Source organism: Vombatus ursinus, unplaced genomic scaffold (assembly GCF_900497805.2).
Source record: "Vombatus ursinus unplaced genomic scaffold, bare-nosed wombat genome assembly UNPS02007284.1, whole genome shotgun sequence".
NCBI lineage: Eukaryota > Metazoa > Chordata > Mammalia > Diprotodontia > Vombatidae > Vombatus > Vombatus ursinus.
The window spans coordinates 20,251,246-20,270,357 of record NW_020947062.1 but is presented as its reverse complement, the minus strand read 5'-3'; the positions used below and the strand labels follow the sequence as shown (position 1 = coordinate 20,270,357).

General features: G+C 40.2%; 1 protein-coding gene across 1 annotated transcript in view; it reads left to right on the top strand.

Annotated features, from left to right (window-relative positions):
• The window catches only part of CDKL3 (cyclin dependent kinase like 3), an 80,485-nt gene that overhangs the window by 50,177 nt on the left and 11,196 nt on the right, over positions 1–19,112 (top strand). The window contains exons 8-10 of the mRNA XM_027849184.1: positions 17,054–17,207; positions 17,343–17,671; positions 18,911–19,007. Coding sequence (XP_027704985.1) covers positions 17,054–17,207; positions 17,343–17,671; positions 18,911–19,007 — 580 coding nt within the window. The remainder of the gene's footprint in view (positions 1–17,053; positions 17,208–17,342; positions 17,672–18,910; positions 19,008–19,112) is intronic.

The window sequence follows — 19,112 nt, the reverse complement described above, 5'->3', positions numbered from 1 at the left end:
GCTTACTTATTTTTATTTATTTATTTGTTTTGTTTTTAGCAGCTATTAGTGTAATCAAGTTATAGTCCCAAGGTATGGGGAATGATGCCCCAAATCTCAGTTCCTTCTTACTGTTATTTTCTGAGGTCTGTCTTGGGGCCCAACCTTGGGCTCTCTTCTCCACTTCTAAGCCATGACTAGGGCCCACAGCCACACTGTCCCACAAAGGATCTTGCTCCCTGCTGTCCCTCCAGTAGCTGCAAACTACAGTTGTCCTCTCTGCCCTGGAACTGAAACCAGGGACTCTGCTCTCCTGCAAGTGCCCATAGCCAACAGGGTCCCCATCCCTCACTCCTGCACTCACCAGGTGTGTGCTAGCTCCTTCTCCCTGCAGCCACAGCCTAGAGGCGTCTGGTCAGCACAACTCTCCTTGGCATCCCTCACAGTGGAAGGTCCTTCAATCTTCTCCTCAGCCATCAGACCCCTACACTATCTGCAATATGAGTTTCTCAGGCTGAGGCTGCTTCTCAACCCAGTTTGTTGATTCTGCAGAGTCCACCTGGAGGTATTTGCACTTCACTCAGGCTGAATCTGCACCCCTGGGGGTTGGGTCTTTCCTGGGGTCTTCTCAAATTGTCTTAGGAGGACAACTGCTTTATTTCTGCTACTCTTAGGCAAAGTTCTGTCCTTTTTTGTGGGGGAAATTTGGAGAGACAAAAGTTTTCTGACCTACTTAGACATCTTCCCAGAATCTTATAATACACGCTTTTAAAAAACATTGTATGTAACATATGTTCATAGGTTCATACCCTTCATAGAACCTTTTAAAAGGTAGTAACAGAATTGCCTTATTTTTTTTCCTATCTCCTTCTGAATTCCTTTTTATTTTCTTCTTTGGAAATCTAGTGTTTTACTGATGTACTTTTCTTTCTTTTTATCTCTATCACTACCTGCTGACTCCTCTTATATCTTAGGCAGCTCCACCTACTAATCATCAGTGTGCCTATCTTCCCATAGTCCCTCCAACAATAGCAATTTTCATCTTTGCCAATCTGAAAAATGAGGTAAAACATCAGAGCTATTCTAATTCACATTTCTCTTATTATAAATTATTTGGACCATTTTTTCATATTGTTGTTGTTAACTTGCCTTCTGCTGTTGAGAAATGTCTATTCACATCCTTTGACCATATATCTGTTGGTGAATGGCTTTTGTTCATGTATGTTTGTATTAGTTGTCTGTCTCCATATCTCAGATTTGAGTGTATTGTCAGAGAAATTTGCTGCAAGAATTTTTCCCTTATTCATTGTTTTCCTTCAAATTCTAACTATGTTGATTTTGTTGATGTAAAAACTTTAAAATTTTATCAAACAAAATTAATCCATTTTGTCTTCTGTCATCCTCTTTATTGTTTGGTCAATAATTCTTTTCATACACATAATTGTGAATGGTATATCCTTTCCTGCTCGTCTCATTTGTGTAGCTAATATAGTTAATGGTATAAAATGTTAGTCTAAAACTAATTTCTGCCAGAAAACTGTTTTCTAGTTTTTGTAACATTATTTGGTCGGTGTCCTTAAGTTGGTTATTAAATAGTTGGCAAACTTGAAGTTATGCAACAGTATGCTACCATGTGCAATTGCTTATGAGTCCGTTCTCCTTATCACCTTTTCTAATTTTAACCAGTAAGAAATAGTTTTGAAGATTACAGACCTATAGTAAAGTTTGAGATCTGGTACTGTTAGGTCATCTTTAGTCCTACTTTTTTTTTTTCATTATTGTCCTTGATATTTTGTTTTTCCAGATGAATGTTACTACTATTTTATCTAGTTCTCTGAAGTATTACTAGTTTGGCATGACTAAATCGGTAAATTGATTTAGATAGTATTCTCATTTTATTATATTTGCAGAATCTAGTTATGGAAATCAGTATTTCTCCCATTATCTGTGTCTTACTCTATTTCTTTAAAGATGAAAATGTTTTTGTATTTTTATTCATGTAAGTCTAGAGTATGTCTTCATAGGTTGACTCCCATATATATTTTACATTTTGTAGTTATTGAAATTAATTTTCTTCTCTATATCCTCCTACTAGATTTTGTTAATAGTATAAAGGCTGATGATTTGGGGGGGAATTTATTTTATGTCCTGTTACTTTTCTAATGTTGTTTCAGTTGATTTTTAGTTGAATCTCTAGGGTTCTTTAAGTAAATCACTATATTATTGTCATCTTCCTTGTCCTTTTACAGCACTTAGAGTCAGCCATACAATAGCACCTTATATATCGTCTTTCTCTTTTGTATCAGGGAACCTTGTTTCTCCTTCTCCAGCTCCTGAAGATTTTTCAACATTTTTCAACGTGACTAGACCTATATAGAAGGAATATTCCCCCAGCACTGGCAGAAAGGCTAGATTAGGGAGTGAAGAGGATGGAGGCAGGAAGATATTGCAATAGTGCAGGTGATAATGAGGGCCTGTTCTAGGGTAGTAACAGTGGGAATAGAGGAAAGTTGAAGGGATGTGAGAGATATTGCTGAGGAAGAATCAATACTTGGTAACTGATTATACATGAGAAGTGAGGGAGAATGAGAAGTCAAAACAGACCCAAAGTTTCAAACATGGAAGATTAGGTGAATGGTGATGTCATTCCCCAGAAAGTGAAGTCTGAAAGAGAAGTAGGTTTAGGAGGCACAATTATAAGCTTGTTTTATCTCATAGACAATTGGAGATATAGATCTGGAACTCAGGAATGGGGCATGAAATGTGGATTTGGACATTAACTATCATAGAACTGATAATGAAATCTGTATGAGTAAATGAGATTGTCAGGGAAAAGAATGCAGAGAGAAAAGAGGTTAAAATCCATAACATGGGGTCATACCTACTCTAGAGGGATGGCAAAAGGACATGAAGCCAATAAAATGAATGAGTTAGGAAGTGAGGTAGGAAGAGAATCAGTCAGTCAGCCAACATATATTAAGCACCATTTATGTGCCAGCTACTGTGTTGTGTTCTGGGAACACAAACAAAGACACAAAGACAGTCTCTGCTCTCAAGAAAGTCACAGTCTAACAGAGGAGACAACATGCAAATAACCATGTACAAATAAGATATATATAGGATAAATTGGAGATAGTAATACAGAGAGACTAGAAAAGGTGGTACTTTAGCTGAGACTTGAATAGAGCCAGGGAAGCTAAGAAGCAAAAATAAGGGCGGAGAGTGTTCCAAGCATGAGCGGCAGCCAGGGAAAATGCTTGAAGCTAGGAGATGGTGCCAGGAACAGAAATGAGGCCAATGTCACTGGATTGCAGAGTATTTGGAGGAAAAATGAGATGTAAATAGATAGGAAAGGTAGAAAGAGACCAGGTTATGAATGGCTTTAAAAGCCAGAGGATTTTCTATTCAATCCTGAATGTAATAAGGAACCACTAGAATTTATTGAGGAGGGTTGATAAGGTCAGACTGACATTTTAGGAGGATCAATATGATAGCTCAGTGGAGGTTAGATTGGAGGGGGGAGAAATTTGAGGTATGAGGGCCAATAGCAGGCTATTTCAGTAATCTAGGCATGAAGTGATGAGGGCTTGCACCAGGGTGGTGGCAGTATCAAAAGAGAGAAGAGGTGTATATATGAGAGATGTTATGAAGGTAGAATGACAGGACTTGACAATTGATTGGATACGGAGAGTGAGAGAGAGTGAGGAGTTAAGAGTGATACCTAGGTTGCAAGCCTGCATTGTTGGTGGTAATAGGAACCTTGGAAAGAGGGAAGGGTTTAGAAGGGAAAATAATGAATTTCGTTTTGGATATGTTGAGTTTAATATATCTGTAGCATATCCATTTCAAGATGTTTAATAAGCCATTGAAGATTTAAAACCTAGGGGTCAGGAAAGAGGTTAGAGCTAGACAAGGTAGATCTGAGAGTCATCTACATAGAGATGATGATTGAATCCATAGGAGATGATCAGATCGCTAAATGAAATAGTATAGCGGGGAAAAAGAAGAGGGTCCAAGACAGAGCACTGAGGGACACCCATGATCAGTGGGCATGATGTGGATGAAGATCCACCAAAGGAGAGGTCAGACAGGTAGGAGGAGAACTAGGAAAAAGCACTGTCATGAAAACTAGAGAGAAGTGAGTGTCAATGAGGAGAGGATGATTGATGTTGTCAAAGGTACAGAAAGGTCAAGAATAACAAGGATTGAAAAAAGGCCATTAGATTTAGTACTTAAATGATAATTAGCACGTGATATCTCTGATTCTAAAGGAGAAGAAAAAGACCTAAAAGGAACAAGAATGTCAAGTTTGGCAGAAAGGTCAAAGAAGATGAAGATTAAAAGAAGATCACTAGGGGTGGAGCCAAGATGGTGGAGTAAAAGCAGTGACTTGCTTAAGCTCTCCCCCAAACCCCTCCAAATACCTATAAAAAATAGCTCTAAACAAATTCTAAAGCAGCAGAACCCACAAAAAGACAGAGTAAAGCCCAAGACAGCTTGGATGGTTGATTAGAAAGGTGTATTGTGCCAAGCGGGGAGAGGAGCACAGTTTAGCATGGGCGCACAGGCAAGGCAGGCCTCAGCAAACCTGGAGCAGGCCTCAGAGGAATGAATCCAGGGTGGCTGTGGCAGTTTCCAGACTTCTCAACCCACGAACGCCAAAAACAACTTAGAAGGTCAGTGGGAAAGGTCTGTGACTGCAGTGAGAGAGAGAAGCATGATCCCAGCCCCAGTCCCCAAGCTCGGCGACGGCTGCTACCAGAGCTTCTGGCCCACAGACTGAGGGGGAATCTAGTGGCTGATCAGAGGGGGATTACAGGGATCTCTTTGCCAGTGCTGAGGCAGGAATCTCTTGCTTTGCCCATGCTTGGATCTGGGTCACAGTTCTGGGTGGCAGTCCTAGGGCAAGGAGGAGTGCTGGCATGATGGACCTTGTAGTGGTGGTGGAGAGGAAATCCTTCTCACAGTTCCAAGGCAGAAAAGAGTGCTTGTGGTCACTCATAGACCAGAGCACAGACCAGGAAAGGAATAAACACCTCACCACTTATCATCCCACCTTGGAAGAACTGAAAATTTACAGGTTCCTAGAAGTATCTCTGAAAACAGCTGCACAGAACTCCTGAAGCTTGGGACAGTACATTCTCCACACTGGAAGCAGACCCCTACTTTAACAAAGAGTTTAAAACTCAAGTAATTGGCTGGGATCATGAATAAACAAAGGTCCAAAAAAAGTCAGACCATAGAATCTTTCTTTGGTAACAAAGAAGATCAAAACATACAACCAGAGGAAGACAACAAAGTCAAAGCTCCTACATCCAAAGCCTCCAAGAAAAATATGAATCAGTCCCAAGTCTTGGAAGAGCTCAAAAGGGATTTTGAGAAGCAAGTAAGAGAAGTAGAGGAAAAACTGGGAAGAGAAATGAGAGTGATGCAAGAAAATCATGAAAAACAAGTCAACAGCTTGCTAAAGGAGACCCCCACAAAAATACTGAAGAAAATAACACTTTAAAAAATAGCCTAACCCAAATGGCAAAAGAGGTGCAAAAAGCCAATGAGGAAAAGACTGCCCTAAAAAGCAAAATTGGCCAAATGGAAAAGGAAGTGCAAAAGCTTATTGAAGAAAATACTTTCTTAAAAATTAGAATGGAACAATTGGCTAGTGACTTTATGAGAAATCAAGACACTGTAAAACAAATCCAAAAGAATGAAAAAATAGAAAACAATGTGAAAACAAAAAAAATAGAAAACAGCATCTCATTGGAAAAACCACTGACCTGGAAAATAGATCCAGGAAAGAGAATTTAAAAATTATTGGATTATCTGAAAGCCATGATAAAAAAAAAAAAAAGAGTCTAGCCATCATCTTTCAAGAAATTATCAAGAAAAACTGCCCTGATATTTTAGAACCAGAGGGCACAATAGAAATTGAAAGAATCCACCAATTACCTCCTGAAAGAGATCCCTAAAGGAAAACTCCTAGGAATATTGTGGCCAAATTCCAGAGTTCCCAGGTCAAGGAGAAAATATTGCAAGTAGCCAGAAAGAAACAATTCAAGTATTGTTGAAACACAATCAGGATAACACAAGATTTAGCTGCTTCTACATTAAGGGACCGCAGGGCATGGAATATAATATTCTGGAGGGCAAAGGAGATAGGATTACAACCAAGAATCAACTACCCAGCAAAACTGAGTATAGTCCTTCAGGGGAAAAAATGGACATTCAGTGAAATAGAGGACTTTTAAGCATTCTTGATGGAAGACCAGAGCTGAATAGAAAATTTGACTTTCAAATACAAGACTCAAAAGAAACATGAAGAGGTAAACAGGAAAGACTTATTAATAAGGGACTTATTAAGGTTGAACTGTTTACATTCCTTCATGGAAAGATATTTGTAACTTGTGAGGCCTTTGTCAGTATTAGGGTAGTTGGAGGGAAAAAATTATATATATGTATATGGATAGATAGATAGAGGGCACAGGGTGAGTTGAAGATGAAGGAGTGATATCTGGAGAATAAAATTAAGGGGTGAGAGAGGATTATACTGGGAGAAGGAGAAAGGGAGAGGTAGAAAGGGGTAAATTATCTCACATGAAACAGACAAGAAAAGGCTTTTACAGTGGAGGGGAAACGGGAAGGTGAGAGGGAATGAGTGAATCTTATTCTTATTGGATTTGGCTTAAGGAGGACACTCAATTGGGTATGGAAACCTATCTTACCCTACAGGAAAATAGGGGGGTGAAAGGGGACAAGAGAGTAGGGGGATGATAGAAGGAAGGGCAGATTGGGGGAGGGGGTAATCAGAAGCAAATACTTCTGAGGAGGGACAGGGTCGAAAGAGAGAACAGAATAAATGGGAGCCGGGATAAGATGAAGGGAAATATACTTAGTTTTTCACAATATGAAAAAAAAATTTGTTGTATGTTCTGTAAGAATTAAAAGAAGTAATATAGGAAGGCCTCATATCCCTAGTATTGTTAGCAAGGCTTCATTTTAAATTTCTTTATTTTATAAATGTGGTTAAATATAAATAACATTTTTATGAAATAAATTTTAAAAATAAAATAAAATAAAAAAAGATCACTGGATTTGTTGATTAGGAAGCCATTAACAACCTTTGAGAAAGCAGTTTCTGTAGCATTGTGGGAGAGAAGCTAGATTGCAAGGGTTTGAGGAGAGAGTAGTTGCTGAATGAGGTGGAGTGATTGGATATAAACAATTCTTTGAAAAATGTGGCCACAAAAGGGAGAAGAAAAATAGGAAAGGTAACTCTCTGGTGAATAATAATCAACTAAAGAAAATTGGGAGGACATGAGCATATTTGGAAGCAGATGGAAAAGATTCAGTGAAGAGTAAGAATTTGAAAGTGCTTCAGAGAGAGGGAATAAATATTAGAGCAATATTGTGGAGGACCTGAGGAAATAGAATCAAAGGTATAGGGAGAATGATTAGGCCTTAATGAACTATAGAGATACCTCTTGTACTGTGACTAAAGAAAAAGAGAGGTACTTAGAACTTTTGAATAATAGAGAAGAGGACCTGAGGCAACTTAAATTGGACTGCTTCAGTCTTCTCAGTGAAGTAGTAGACTGAGTAATCAATTGTACTTGTGGAGGTTTGAGCTATGGTTGGAACCAAGGGGGTTTAGAAGAAGGTTTGGAACAGTCACTGGGGAATGAAATGGAGTTCATTGAGCAGCAAGACAGGACCAACTGAAATTTGTAACAGATAAAACAAGCTTGGTTTTATGACTTTTTCCAGTGATGCTCAGAAATTCTGAAGTGGGGGTGGAGAAATTTGATGGTGGGCATTTTCCAGAGATGAAGATTTGTAGGCCAAGAATGATGGAAGTTCAGGAAGGCAAGAAATTCTAAGGTAGTAGCTAGTGAAACATTACAATGGTAGACCATGAGGTCAGGGCCTGAGTGTGGAGGCAAGTAAGGTGGTGTGTGGGGGGGTGTGTATGGTTTGGGTGAAAAGGTTGATCATGATAAAGTTGAAAAAAAAATGTATTGTGAATAGCAGGGGGGAAAGGTAGAACAGAAAATTTTGTTTAGGTAGTAGAATCTTGGAGGTGCTGGAAATCTGTGATATGATGAGATCTAAAGTGTTGGGATCGTGTCATCAGTAACATCCATCATGGGAAATGAATAAATTGAGGACCCGGGAAGTTAGAGGTCAGTATGCTTGAAGTGGAAATAGAGGTCAGTGGAACTGAGGTATTTGAGGAATTGTGAGACCAGTTGACAACATGAACATAAAAGCCCCTGAGAATCGTGACTGGAGTTGAAATAACAAAGAAGATTGTGAGCAGGTATTAAAGCTATTGAGAAAATTGGGAGAGTTTCCTGGAGGGTAGTACTGAGAAGAAAGTTAGGAGAATGACTTGAAGGTTGAATATATGAAACAACAGGGATAGGGAAGCATTAGTACGAATGGCAGTCTTGGACTTCAAAAGAAGAATGGTTATTGAGGAATAGTGGCAGAGGGATAGTTTAGAGGTAGTAGCAGTAAGAAGTAAAGAGTATAGGGGTAGCTAGGTGGCGCAGTGAACAGAGCTCTGGCCTTAGAGTCAGGAGGACCTGAGTTCAAATCCAGCCTCAGACACTTAACACTTACTAGCTGTGTGACCCTGGGCAAGTCACTTAACTCCAATGGCCTCACTAAAAAAAAAAAAAAGTATGCCAATTTCTTCTCCTGGCCCTATGTAATAAAAGAGTAGTGGCTTACAGTGGAGAGAGTTATAAAGTATATGGTGTCTTCAGAAGAGAATTGGATTTCTGTTAGAGTAAGGAGGGGGCAGGATGCTGAATGAAAAGTTCAAGGTTGATATTTAAGAGAGTTCCAAAGGGTACATTGGAATGAGGTAGGAAATGCAAATCACTCTGTTGGGGTCTACTCCTCTTACTCCCCTAAATCAAAGGGACAGAAGGAAGAGTTAATATACTTCTTGTTGACTACAGTTGCTTTCAGACCATGTTGGAGTGGACCTTGGGAAGGGTAGGGTTGATTAGAATAAGTGTTAAGGTTTTGGAGTATGTAGATTGTAAACTTCAGAGCAGGGACCATAATTTTTATAGTTTAAAAAATTTCCCACAGTATTGAGTGCAAAAGTGCTCTCAAATACTTGATTGGTAAAACAGTTTGTTTTTTTTTAAAAAAAGCAACCTCATGATTACTACTTGTGCTTCAAAAAGTAATGGGGAAAGTTACTCATGGATGAATAATTTAGTCCAGTACCATTTGAGATGCTCCGTGACTTAGTAGGTGGAGCAGTAGACTTGGAAAAGAAGATCTTGGTTCAAATCCCACCTCTGATTCTTCTTATGTGTGACCATCTTCAAATCACTTAACATCTATGAGCTTCAGTTCCCTCATCTATAAAATGGGGCTAATAATACCTATAATACCTATCTCACAAGATTGCTGTGAGGATCAAATGTATGTGAAACATTTTGTAAATTTAGAGTACAATATAAATAAATGCCATTTATTATTATAGCATTTAGTCATTTATTTTCAGACCCCAGGGGGTTCAGTTTCAAATTTAATCAAGTCAGAGAGAAAAATGTGGGATAACCATATGGATAAGTTTTAGAGAGTTAGAGATAAGGTTCCATCTTGGACTCCCTTCTCTTTTCTCTCCATACTTGCTTGAAGTCCTCCAGATCTATATTTTTGGTTGTTGTTGAGTTGTTTCATTTGTATCTGACTCCTTGTGAGCCCATTTGGGATATTCTTGGCAAGGGTAGTGGAGTAGTTTGCCAATTCCTTCTCTAGCCCATTTTACAGATGAGGAGCTGAGACAAGCAAGGTTAATTGACTTGCCCAGGGTCACACACTAGTAAGTGTCTGAGGCCGGATTCGAACTTAGATGGATGAGACTTCCTGATTCTAAGCCTAGTGCTCTACCCACTGTTCCACCTAGCTGCCCAAGATCTTTATAAATACCTCTATTTTTCCCCCTTGAATGCTAGTCCTACATTGCAAATAGCTTAATATAATTCTTCAAAAACAAAATAATTACTTTTGTTAAAGTTTATACTTTATTTTTAATTTTTATTGATACATTTTATTTTAACACATCAACCATTAAACAACTGTCACTTCCCCCATTATACTTTCCCATAAAAAATAAATTAAGCAAAATAGAGATTGTGATTTACAATTTGTCGCGGCCGCTGCAGTGGAGAGCATGAGACCAGCTCAGTGCTCAGTAACCCGGAGACGCATGGATGAGGCGGGAGACAGCAAGATGGCAGAAGCTCCTGTTTATTGTAAGCTGGGTGTGACCTTTATAGCCCTCAAGGCACCTTGGGATTGCATGATCAGAGCCCTACAGCCAGTCCTAGCTATCCCACTCTGCATGAAAACCTCAGGTCCCGGGTGTGTCCAGGGCATGCAGGGAGGCACTCAACCAGTCAGAGGAGAGCCGAGCCAGTCATGATTGCTGCGTGTCCACAAAGGAGAAGTCAGTTAAGACTTGCTTGCTTTCACGCAACAGACCGTGACCCTCAACTCCCCACAGGGAGGAACCCTAACGTGGCAGAGCACCATTCCCAAACGAATCCCGTGACAATTCCCCCTTTTTGTTTTAGAGGAGCTGTCTATGCAGATGCATCTCTGCTAGGACTCGTACCTGGGCTGAGATTTTGCGAATCATCTCTGTAATAGCTTTTAGTACACATCCCACGATAGTAGATAAGCAACAGAGGAGCATGCCAGAGAATACAAGCAAAATAAGTAAATGGGTGAGAGAGCCCCACCAAGGCTAGTATAACTATAGTCACACAGGAGATCCTGTGTCAACTTAATGAGCTCAACCTCGGCAGTGCCAAGGTGCTACTGGTCGATGTCATCATTTTCTTTCGTCTCCTTCTCCTCTTGCTGGGTCTCCTCCTTTTCTTCCTGGGGTGTCTCCTGAGTAGGGACAATCTTGAGAGTTTTCGTTGGCACCCACTTAGCTCCTACACCTGTTGAGATACAAGCATACTCCGGTCCCCAGGTTAGTACCCTGAAAGGTCCTACCCATTCATTATTGGGATTTTTCCACAGGACCAATTTCTTTTTATCTGTGTATATTGTTGGGCCATCATGAGTCAAGGTAGGTGAATTGTGAGGTAAAAAGAATTTCATAGCAGGGGTAAGATCATTACCATCAAATTTTAAATAATTTATAGTATACAAGATTTTATTAATCTGTCTTTGAGGGGATAACCGCTCAGCTCCCCCTTTTTGTTTTTGAAAGAAAGTTTTGATGGTTTGATTCATGCGTTCAACAATGGCTTGACCAGTTGGGTTATAAGGAATACCACATATATGCTGTATGCCAAACTCTAGAATAAAGGCTTGTAATTGTTTGGCAGTATAAGCGGGCCCCTTGTCAGTTTTTATCGCACATGGTGGGCCAGTTATAGCAAAAGCATGATAAAGGTGATTAATGACATGTTTAACAGTTTCTCCTGTTTGAGGAGTGGCTATACAAAATCCAGAAAATGTATCCACAGTAACATGGAGGAATTTATGTTTCCCCAATGGTGGAATATGGGTAACATCCATTTGCCATAGAGAATTAGGAAAAAGTCCTCTAGGATTGATACCAGAGCGAAGTGATGGTGAATTGAAAGGGACACATTGAGTGCACCTTTTCACTATAGCTCTGGCTTGTTCTCTAGTTATGCCATAAAGGCGACGTAGAGACCTTGCTGACATATGATACTTACCATGTCCTTTTTGTGCTTCTTGACAATTGCCTATAAGCATAGAATCCACAATATTGTTCCCTGAAAATATGGGACCTAAACCATCTGTATGGGATCTTACATGCATTACATACAGAGGATGTTGTCTTGATCTGATGCATGATTGAAGGTCATAAAACAACTCTGTTATTGGTGAAGCTTCAGGTTTAATATATGCTGTTTCGATGTGTGAGATCACACCAGCAGCATAATGACTATCTGTAATAATGTTAATAGGTTGAGGTATTTTGCAAGCATGTAGAAGAGCATATAGCTCATTCTTTTGAGTGGAAGTATATGGAGTCTGTATAACTGTATGAATGTCTAAGTTAGGACAACATATAGCAGCTTTCTTTTCTTTAGTAGCATCAGTATAGACATTATAGCCATCAACAGGTGTATTCCTGACAATCTTGGGGAATATCCATTGCCAGTTATTAAACCATTTAGCAAAGGAGTATTTTTGTCCTGCTTGAATATTACCTAGATTCAATAACACAGTCCAATTGTCATCACAATATAAAAGGGTCTCAAGTCTTTCTTTTGTAACAGGGACCCACAAAGTGCCTTTCTGCCCACTAAGATGTATAATATGGAGAAGTGTCTTTTTAGCCAACATAGAGGCTTCTTCTAGATAACTAGTTAAAGCTCTTTTATTACTGGTTTTGCTGTATAACCATTCTATAATGTTATCTTCTTGGTGAAGTATAATGTGTGGATGTTGCTGAGCCATTATCAATGTGGCTTCAATCGCCTTCTATGGAGATACCCGATGGGTGTGATGTCCTAATTTCCTAATGATTTGTTTTAAGCTTTGTTCAGCCTCAGGGGTCCATTTTCTAGGAGAATTTAAGTGGGGATCCCCTTTCAAGATAGAATATAAGGGTTGCATCTCCTCATTAGTAATGCCTATCTTTGGTCGCATCCATTGAATATTGCCTATCAATCTTTGGAAATCATTTAAAGTTTGTACCTTGTCTTGTCTAAGCTCAGGAGGTTGTAAAGAGACTTCCTCCAAGTCAAGCTGAAATCCCAGATATTGAAAGGGAGGTTGTTTTTGCACTTTCTCTGGTGCTATACGAAGCCTTTTGTTTGTCAAAATACTGTTTCTTGGAGTATCTGCTCAAGGACTTCTAAATTGGCATGACTACAAAGAATATCATCCATATAGTGCACTAAATAAGCTCCTTTATATTTGATTTTTAAAGGCTCTAGTAGGTCTGCTATATGTCTTTGGCAAATAGTAGGACTATTTTTCATTCCTTGTGGTAAAACTTTCCATTGATATCTCCGAGTAGGAGCACAGTGATTTGGTGTAGGTATAGAAAATGCAAAATACTTGCAGTCATCAGGGTGCAAGGGAATGGAGTAAAAACAATCCTGAATATCAAGGATCCACAAGGGTTGATGTCTAGGGATCATATTAGGTGAGGGTAGTCCTGTTTGCAAAGGACCCATGTTTTCCATTCTTTTATTTACTTCCCTTAAATCTATTAACATTCTCCATTTTCCTGATTTTTTCTTAATGACAAATACAGGAGAATTCCATGGACTAGAGCTTTCCTCTATGTGTCCCTGCTGTAATTGCTCTTGTACTAAAGAAAGTAAGGCGGTGAGCTTCTCTTGTGTCAGGGGCCACTGATCAACCCACACTGGTTCTTTTGTAAGCCAAACTAATTTATGTGCTGTTAATGAAACATCAGTGGCCCCTATGAAAAATCTGTGCTGATTTTAACACCCATGTCTGTAAGAACATCCCGTCCCCATAAAATAAGAGGTAATCCTGCTGTGATATACGGACGGAACCTGCCACTTTTATTGTCCTTTTCCCATGTGAGGGTACGTGTAGAGATTTCTGTTTCTTGATTGCCTCCTATACCTCGTAGAAAGGTATAAGCCAATTCCTTAGGCCACCAAGGTGGCCACTGGTCTGCAGGGAATACTGATTTATCAGCCCCAGTATCAATTAACCCTGTAAATTTCTGTTTCTCTACACTTAAAGTACATAGGGGACGGTCCATAGAGACAGCTTGTGTAAAAAATGCTCCTGACCTCCAGCCTGTCGGTGGGCCTTTTATTATGGTAGGATCTTCTATATGGAATTCTGCAGTGATGGTGATGGCTTGAGCCACGCACTGTCCCCTTTCTATATAGGTATCATCATTGTTAGTGTTAATCATGGTGAGGTGAGAGAGGGAACCCTTATACATTTGAATAACTGGGACTGCATGTGAGTAGTGCTGATCTGGGGGTGATATGGTAATCAAGGAAAATTCTGGCCCCAATTCCTGTTGGTCCATGAGTGGGACATTACAGACAGCATGGGGTGGCAGTCTAAAATTATCTAAGCTTCTCAGTTTCAATACTCGAATTGTTTTTCTTGGGCAGCTAGAGTCATGTATTTCTTTCCCCATTCGTTTGGGAGAGGGTTTGATTCCTGTACTGTCATTCCCATGGGACAAGTGTTCGGGGCTCCCGTAGAGCCCCTGCGCCCGTTTCCCGACCTGCATTCAGAGGCCCAGTGCCCTAGCTTCTTGCATTTTGGACAGGGTGTGGGAGGGTGCCTTTTGTTTGACTTGCAGTCTTTCTTAAAGTGCCCTTCTCTCCCACATTGATAGCATGTTTTCCCTGTTTTTTCCCCTGACTTATGCTCTGCTAAAAATTGATTCATCAACTCAAAGTGAAAACACTGAGTCCCTACCTTTTCACATCTCCTTATCATTTCCTGTAAGGTAGCGTCCCTAGGCAAACCTAGCATGGCTTTCTTACAGTCTTCATTGCAGTTTTCTCTAAGTAGTGATTTTATGACTATTTCAGTCCCTTCTACCTCTCCCATTGTTCGTGCGACTAGTTCCTGAATTCTAGCCACAAAATCAACAAAAGTCTCAGTAGGTTTCTGCCGGGCAGCAGTCATAGACTCCTTTGCCTGCCCCTTTTCTGGTATCCTAGACCAAGCTTTTCTAGCTTGTACTGCAATTCTATGATAGCCCTCCTCAGCATATCCTAGCTGTTGGGCAGTGGTAGCAAAATCCCCTGTGCCACTCATCTGTTTGAAGAGGGCTTTTTCTTGGGGTCCAGGTGCCAATTGGTATGAAACCATACAGCACTGATCTACAAATTCAGCCATCCAAAAGACAGCAGCTCCGGGCGTCAGAACAGCACGGGCTATTGCCTTCCAATCATTTGGGCACAAAATAGAGTTAGATATAACCTCTAATTGATACATTACAAAAGGTGAAGTAGGTCCATATTGGGCAACTGCTTGCTTTAATTGCAGCAAGGTTTTAAAAGGAATACTTTCATGCCTCCTCCATACCCGCCCTGGATTAAAGGGATCAGGTTCTTCAATGACGGATAGAGGCCAATATCCCATTCACTAACATCCTCACCCTTTTCTTTTGCTTCTCTAATGCCCTTTTGTAATGGTGATTCTTCACCACTGGACTTTGCTGGGTGTGTGCCAAGGTGGCCACACCTACTTCCCAAAGTCTGTGGCGCAGCAAGAAATTCTTTTGCGGGAGGCTTTCCTCTAACATCCTGTGCAGGAATATCTGCTCTTGTCGGTGGAAATTCCTTACTATCCTGCTCCTGCAATCCCCGTTTCTCGGGAGGGGTCACTACCAAGTTTCTTAAAGTGTCCAGCTCCCCCAAGTTGGGATACAAGTTTGAATAGTGTCCTAGGGGTGACCAGAGACGGAGGTCTGCGAGATCCTCTCTTAGTTTAGGAGAGCAGGGTCTACTCGCAGCAGGGGAAGGGAGGGAGGAACCTGTCTGAGTACAGACTGGAAAGCACCGGACTTCTCTTTGCTTTTAATTCGTCAGAACCTGTTTTACAAGATTGTAGATGGTATAGTCTGAAAACCTAACTTTTCCAGGGCAAGTACCATCATACGAGGTCAGCTGCTCCCCAAACACCTTCCATCTCCCTGGCTCAAAGCAACCCTGTTCTGGGAGCCAGGGGGATACCTGAAAAGCCAACCTCACAAATTTTCTAAGACCTTTTAGGGGTATCGTTATTCCCTCATTCTTTGCTACCTTATATAAAGCTCTGGCGTAATTCTCCTCATCTGTGGGAAGGAGAAGCCCTATATTTTGCCCCATTGTGTAAAGCAAAACCTTTACTTTCTCTGCCCCCCAAGGACGGGAAACGTCTCGGAGACCCGATTCCGTCGGGCTGAAAGCTCGAAGCTTGCTGACACGCTATTCATGGAGTTTAGACTCCACCCGTGGGGTATCTGTCAGGCCTCTCATTGATCTGCCTCACGTTGGGCGCCAGTTGTCGCGGCTGCTGCAGTGGAGAGCATGAGACCAGCTCAGTGCTCAGTAACCCGGAGACGCATGGATGAGGCGGGAGACAGCAAGATGGCAGAAACTCCTGTTTATTGTAAGCTGGGTGTGACCTTTATAGCCCTCAAGGCACCTTGGGATTGCATGATCAGAGCCCTACAGCCAGTCCTAGCTATCCCACTCCGCATGAAAGCCTCAGGTCCAGGGTGTGTCCAGGGCATGCAGGGAGGCACTCAACCAGTCAGAGGAGGGCCAAGCCAGTCATGATTGCTGCATGTCCACAAAGGAGAGGTCAGTTAAGACTTCCTTGCTTTCACACAACAGACTGTGACCCTCAACTCCCCACAGGGAGGAACCCTAACGTGGCAGAGCACCATTCCCAAACAAATCCCATGACAACAATACATGTTTCTTTATAGTTTATAGTTTGATAACAGAAAGGAAAGATCTCATAGTATCCTATCATAGGATTATAAGGTGGATGAATCTTAGAGGCCATGTAGTCTAATTCCCCTTCATTTTATAGAAATGAGAAAATAAACACTCAGGTTAAAAGTGACTTGCACAAAGACATAGAGCTAATAAATGTCAGAAGCAGAATTTGAACCAAAGCTTCTTGGCTTCAAGTTCCTCACTTTATCTACTGTGTTATGCTGTCTTTCAAGACTTAAGGCTTTAACGATTTGAAATCAACATTTTTCATTTTCTGAACTGTGTTGCCTATTAGGAATATTTGTTTATTTTTAAGTTGTAAAGCAATCCAAGTATATAGAATTCCTTCTTCTAAAGATTTTGGAAGACTTATCTTTATTTATAAGCAATATAGATGAGTTAAATATAAATTGTTTTTGCCTTTCTTTGTATCTCCTTTGCTGAGCATAGTGTCTGGCACAGAGTAAGCACTTAATAAATGGTTGTTCACTTGATTCAGCATGTAGCATGTATAAATATATTTGTTACATAGTTGATAAGTAAATTAGAGCAAATAGAACATAAAGATACAGCATTTTGTGCATAAATTGCTTTGTGTTTGAATTTTTTATCAGATTTATACCAGAACTGAGGGCTAAGTTACTACAAGAAGCAAAAGTCAATTCATTCATAAAGCCCAAAGAGAATTCTAAAGAAACTGAACTCATTAAAGAAGACAGAAAAACAACCCATGGAAATACATTGCCAAGTAATTCAACTATAGGAAAGGTGAGGATTTAGATGTTTATTTTCCCAAAAAATAACACTTTGTATATGGAAAACTATAATATAGAGAAAACATTTGTTAGGACTCTATTGACTAAGTTATTTTGTATATTCAGAACTTGGTTATATCTGTTCTAGGATGGAGACAAGGACAAAAAGGCCAAGGAGATAAAAGTCAGAGTTTATAAAGTAAAAGGAGGGAAAGGAGAAATTTCTGAAAGTAAAAAGATAGAGCATGAAAGTGGACATTGCCAATGGGACACTTCGGAAATCTTTCACACTCTTTCTCAAGATAGTAAATCTGCAACACCCGAATCACCTATCCCTGCAAATCTCAACACTGATTGTAACAACATGAAGGAAGATGCCCATGCTGGCGGGTGTATGACCATGCCACCCATCAATCCAAATAACAGTAATTTGACTGCTGCAAATCCTAACTCACATTTCACCCAGACAAATACAAGGTGGGTAGTAACTATGGAAATAATAGTGTATTAATAAAAGGTAAAAGTGATTTCGCCTTTGTTTACCAGGCATATTGCAAAGAATGAATACTTATTCAATACTTCAAGAATTTTTAAATGTTGGGGTGTATATTCCCTTTACTAATGCAGTTTCCCTTTATAGCTTAGATGACTTTCAAAGGTTGCGGCAGCTGACAAAATTCATTATCTTGTCACCAACCCAGTGAAGATCCCCTCCATTTATCTAGATTCATCTTCTGGCAGTTAATCATCATGCCAGTTTTTGAAACCTTTCTTGTTTGGTAGGACGTGTTAGAATTTGCACTCTACTGATATGAACTTTGAGACCTTGGTGGTACCTTTATGCATGATGAATCATCAAAGGAGAATTATATTGGAGAAGAGAATAAATAGTGTATATGAAATGCTTTTAAAGACGAAATGCATAAATTTTAGAAATACTAGGTCCTGGTAAAACAAAGTATTCTACTGGTCAAAGGAAAGCTGGAAATACTCTCAAATAGTCAAATAGTTTAGGAAAAGAATTATATTTTGGGTCAATTTTGTGTTTATCATTTGTTTTGCTGGTTCTTGGGCAGCTTTAGAATCAAGTAAGCCTGAAGAGACCTAAGGAGTGGATTGAAGATCAGAATAGCCAGATCAGTTAGATTAAGAACAGGCGCACAAGTTCTTTAAGTCCAAGAGGAGAAGCAGAGTCAAAGGTAACCATGGGTATTAAGGATCAAGATAAGCAATAATGGTATAATTGGACAGGCTAGGTCTAAGTATCCAGGAAATGAACACAAGAAGAGAGGAGTTGTGAAGACTCAAGTTTACAGTATGGGTCTGAGTCAGGGGAGTATCAAGAGTACAGGCTAAGAGCCTGGACACAGAACAACAGTCTTCAGGCACAGAAGAACTTAGTAACAAAGAATGGAAGCCATTATTGGATAGGCTGATCGAGACACCAGGAACCCAGGCACAAAGGTATATAGTAGGTAGGATTCGTGGACCCCTATAGACAGGAGGAGATGACTAGCTCCAGCAGCCTGGTGGTAACTAGATGCTGTTGGTCTTCTGCCTTGGCTTCATGCTGTGCTTAGTGTGAGTGAACAAGCACTGGCATTAGTGCTGGTGTGGAAAGAGGGCTCTACATGTGCTGGTTATCCTAGGTTGCAGAAGAAGCAAAGGTTTTGGCCTCCCCAGGGAGTTTTAACAATTTTTATATTCATTTCTCAGTAATAAGCCATCTGAAAAAGCCAAAAAGAGAAGGACTTCCTCACAGTCTCTTATACAGTCTGTGTCTAACAAGCAAGAGGATGCAGGCCCTGTTCAAGTAAGTTCAAGGAGCTGATCATTTAAATGTGACCTTTTTCTACATTTATACTTCATTTCCATTGTTTGTTGCATTTGAGGCCCTACTCTAATTTATTAAATCCAT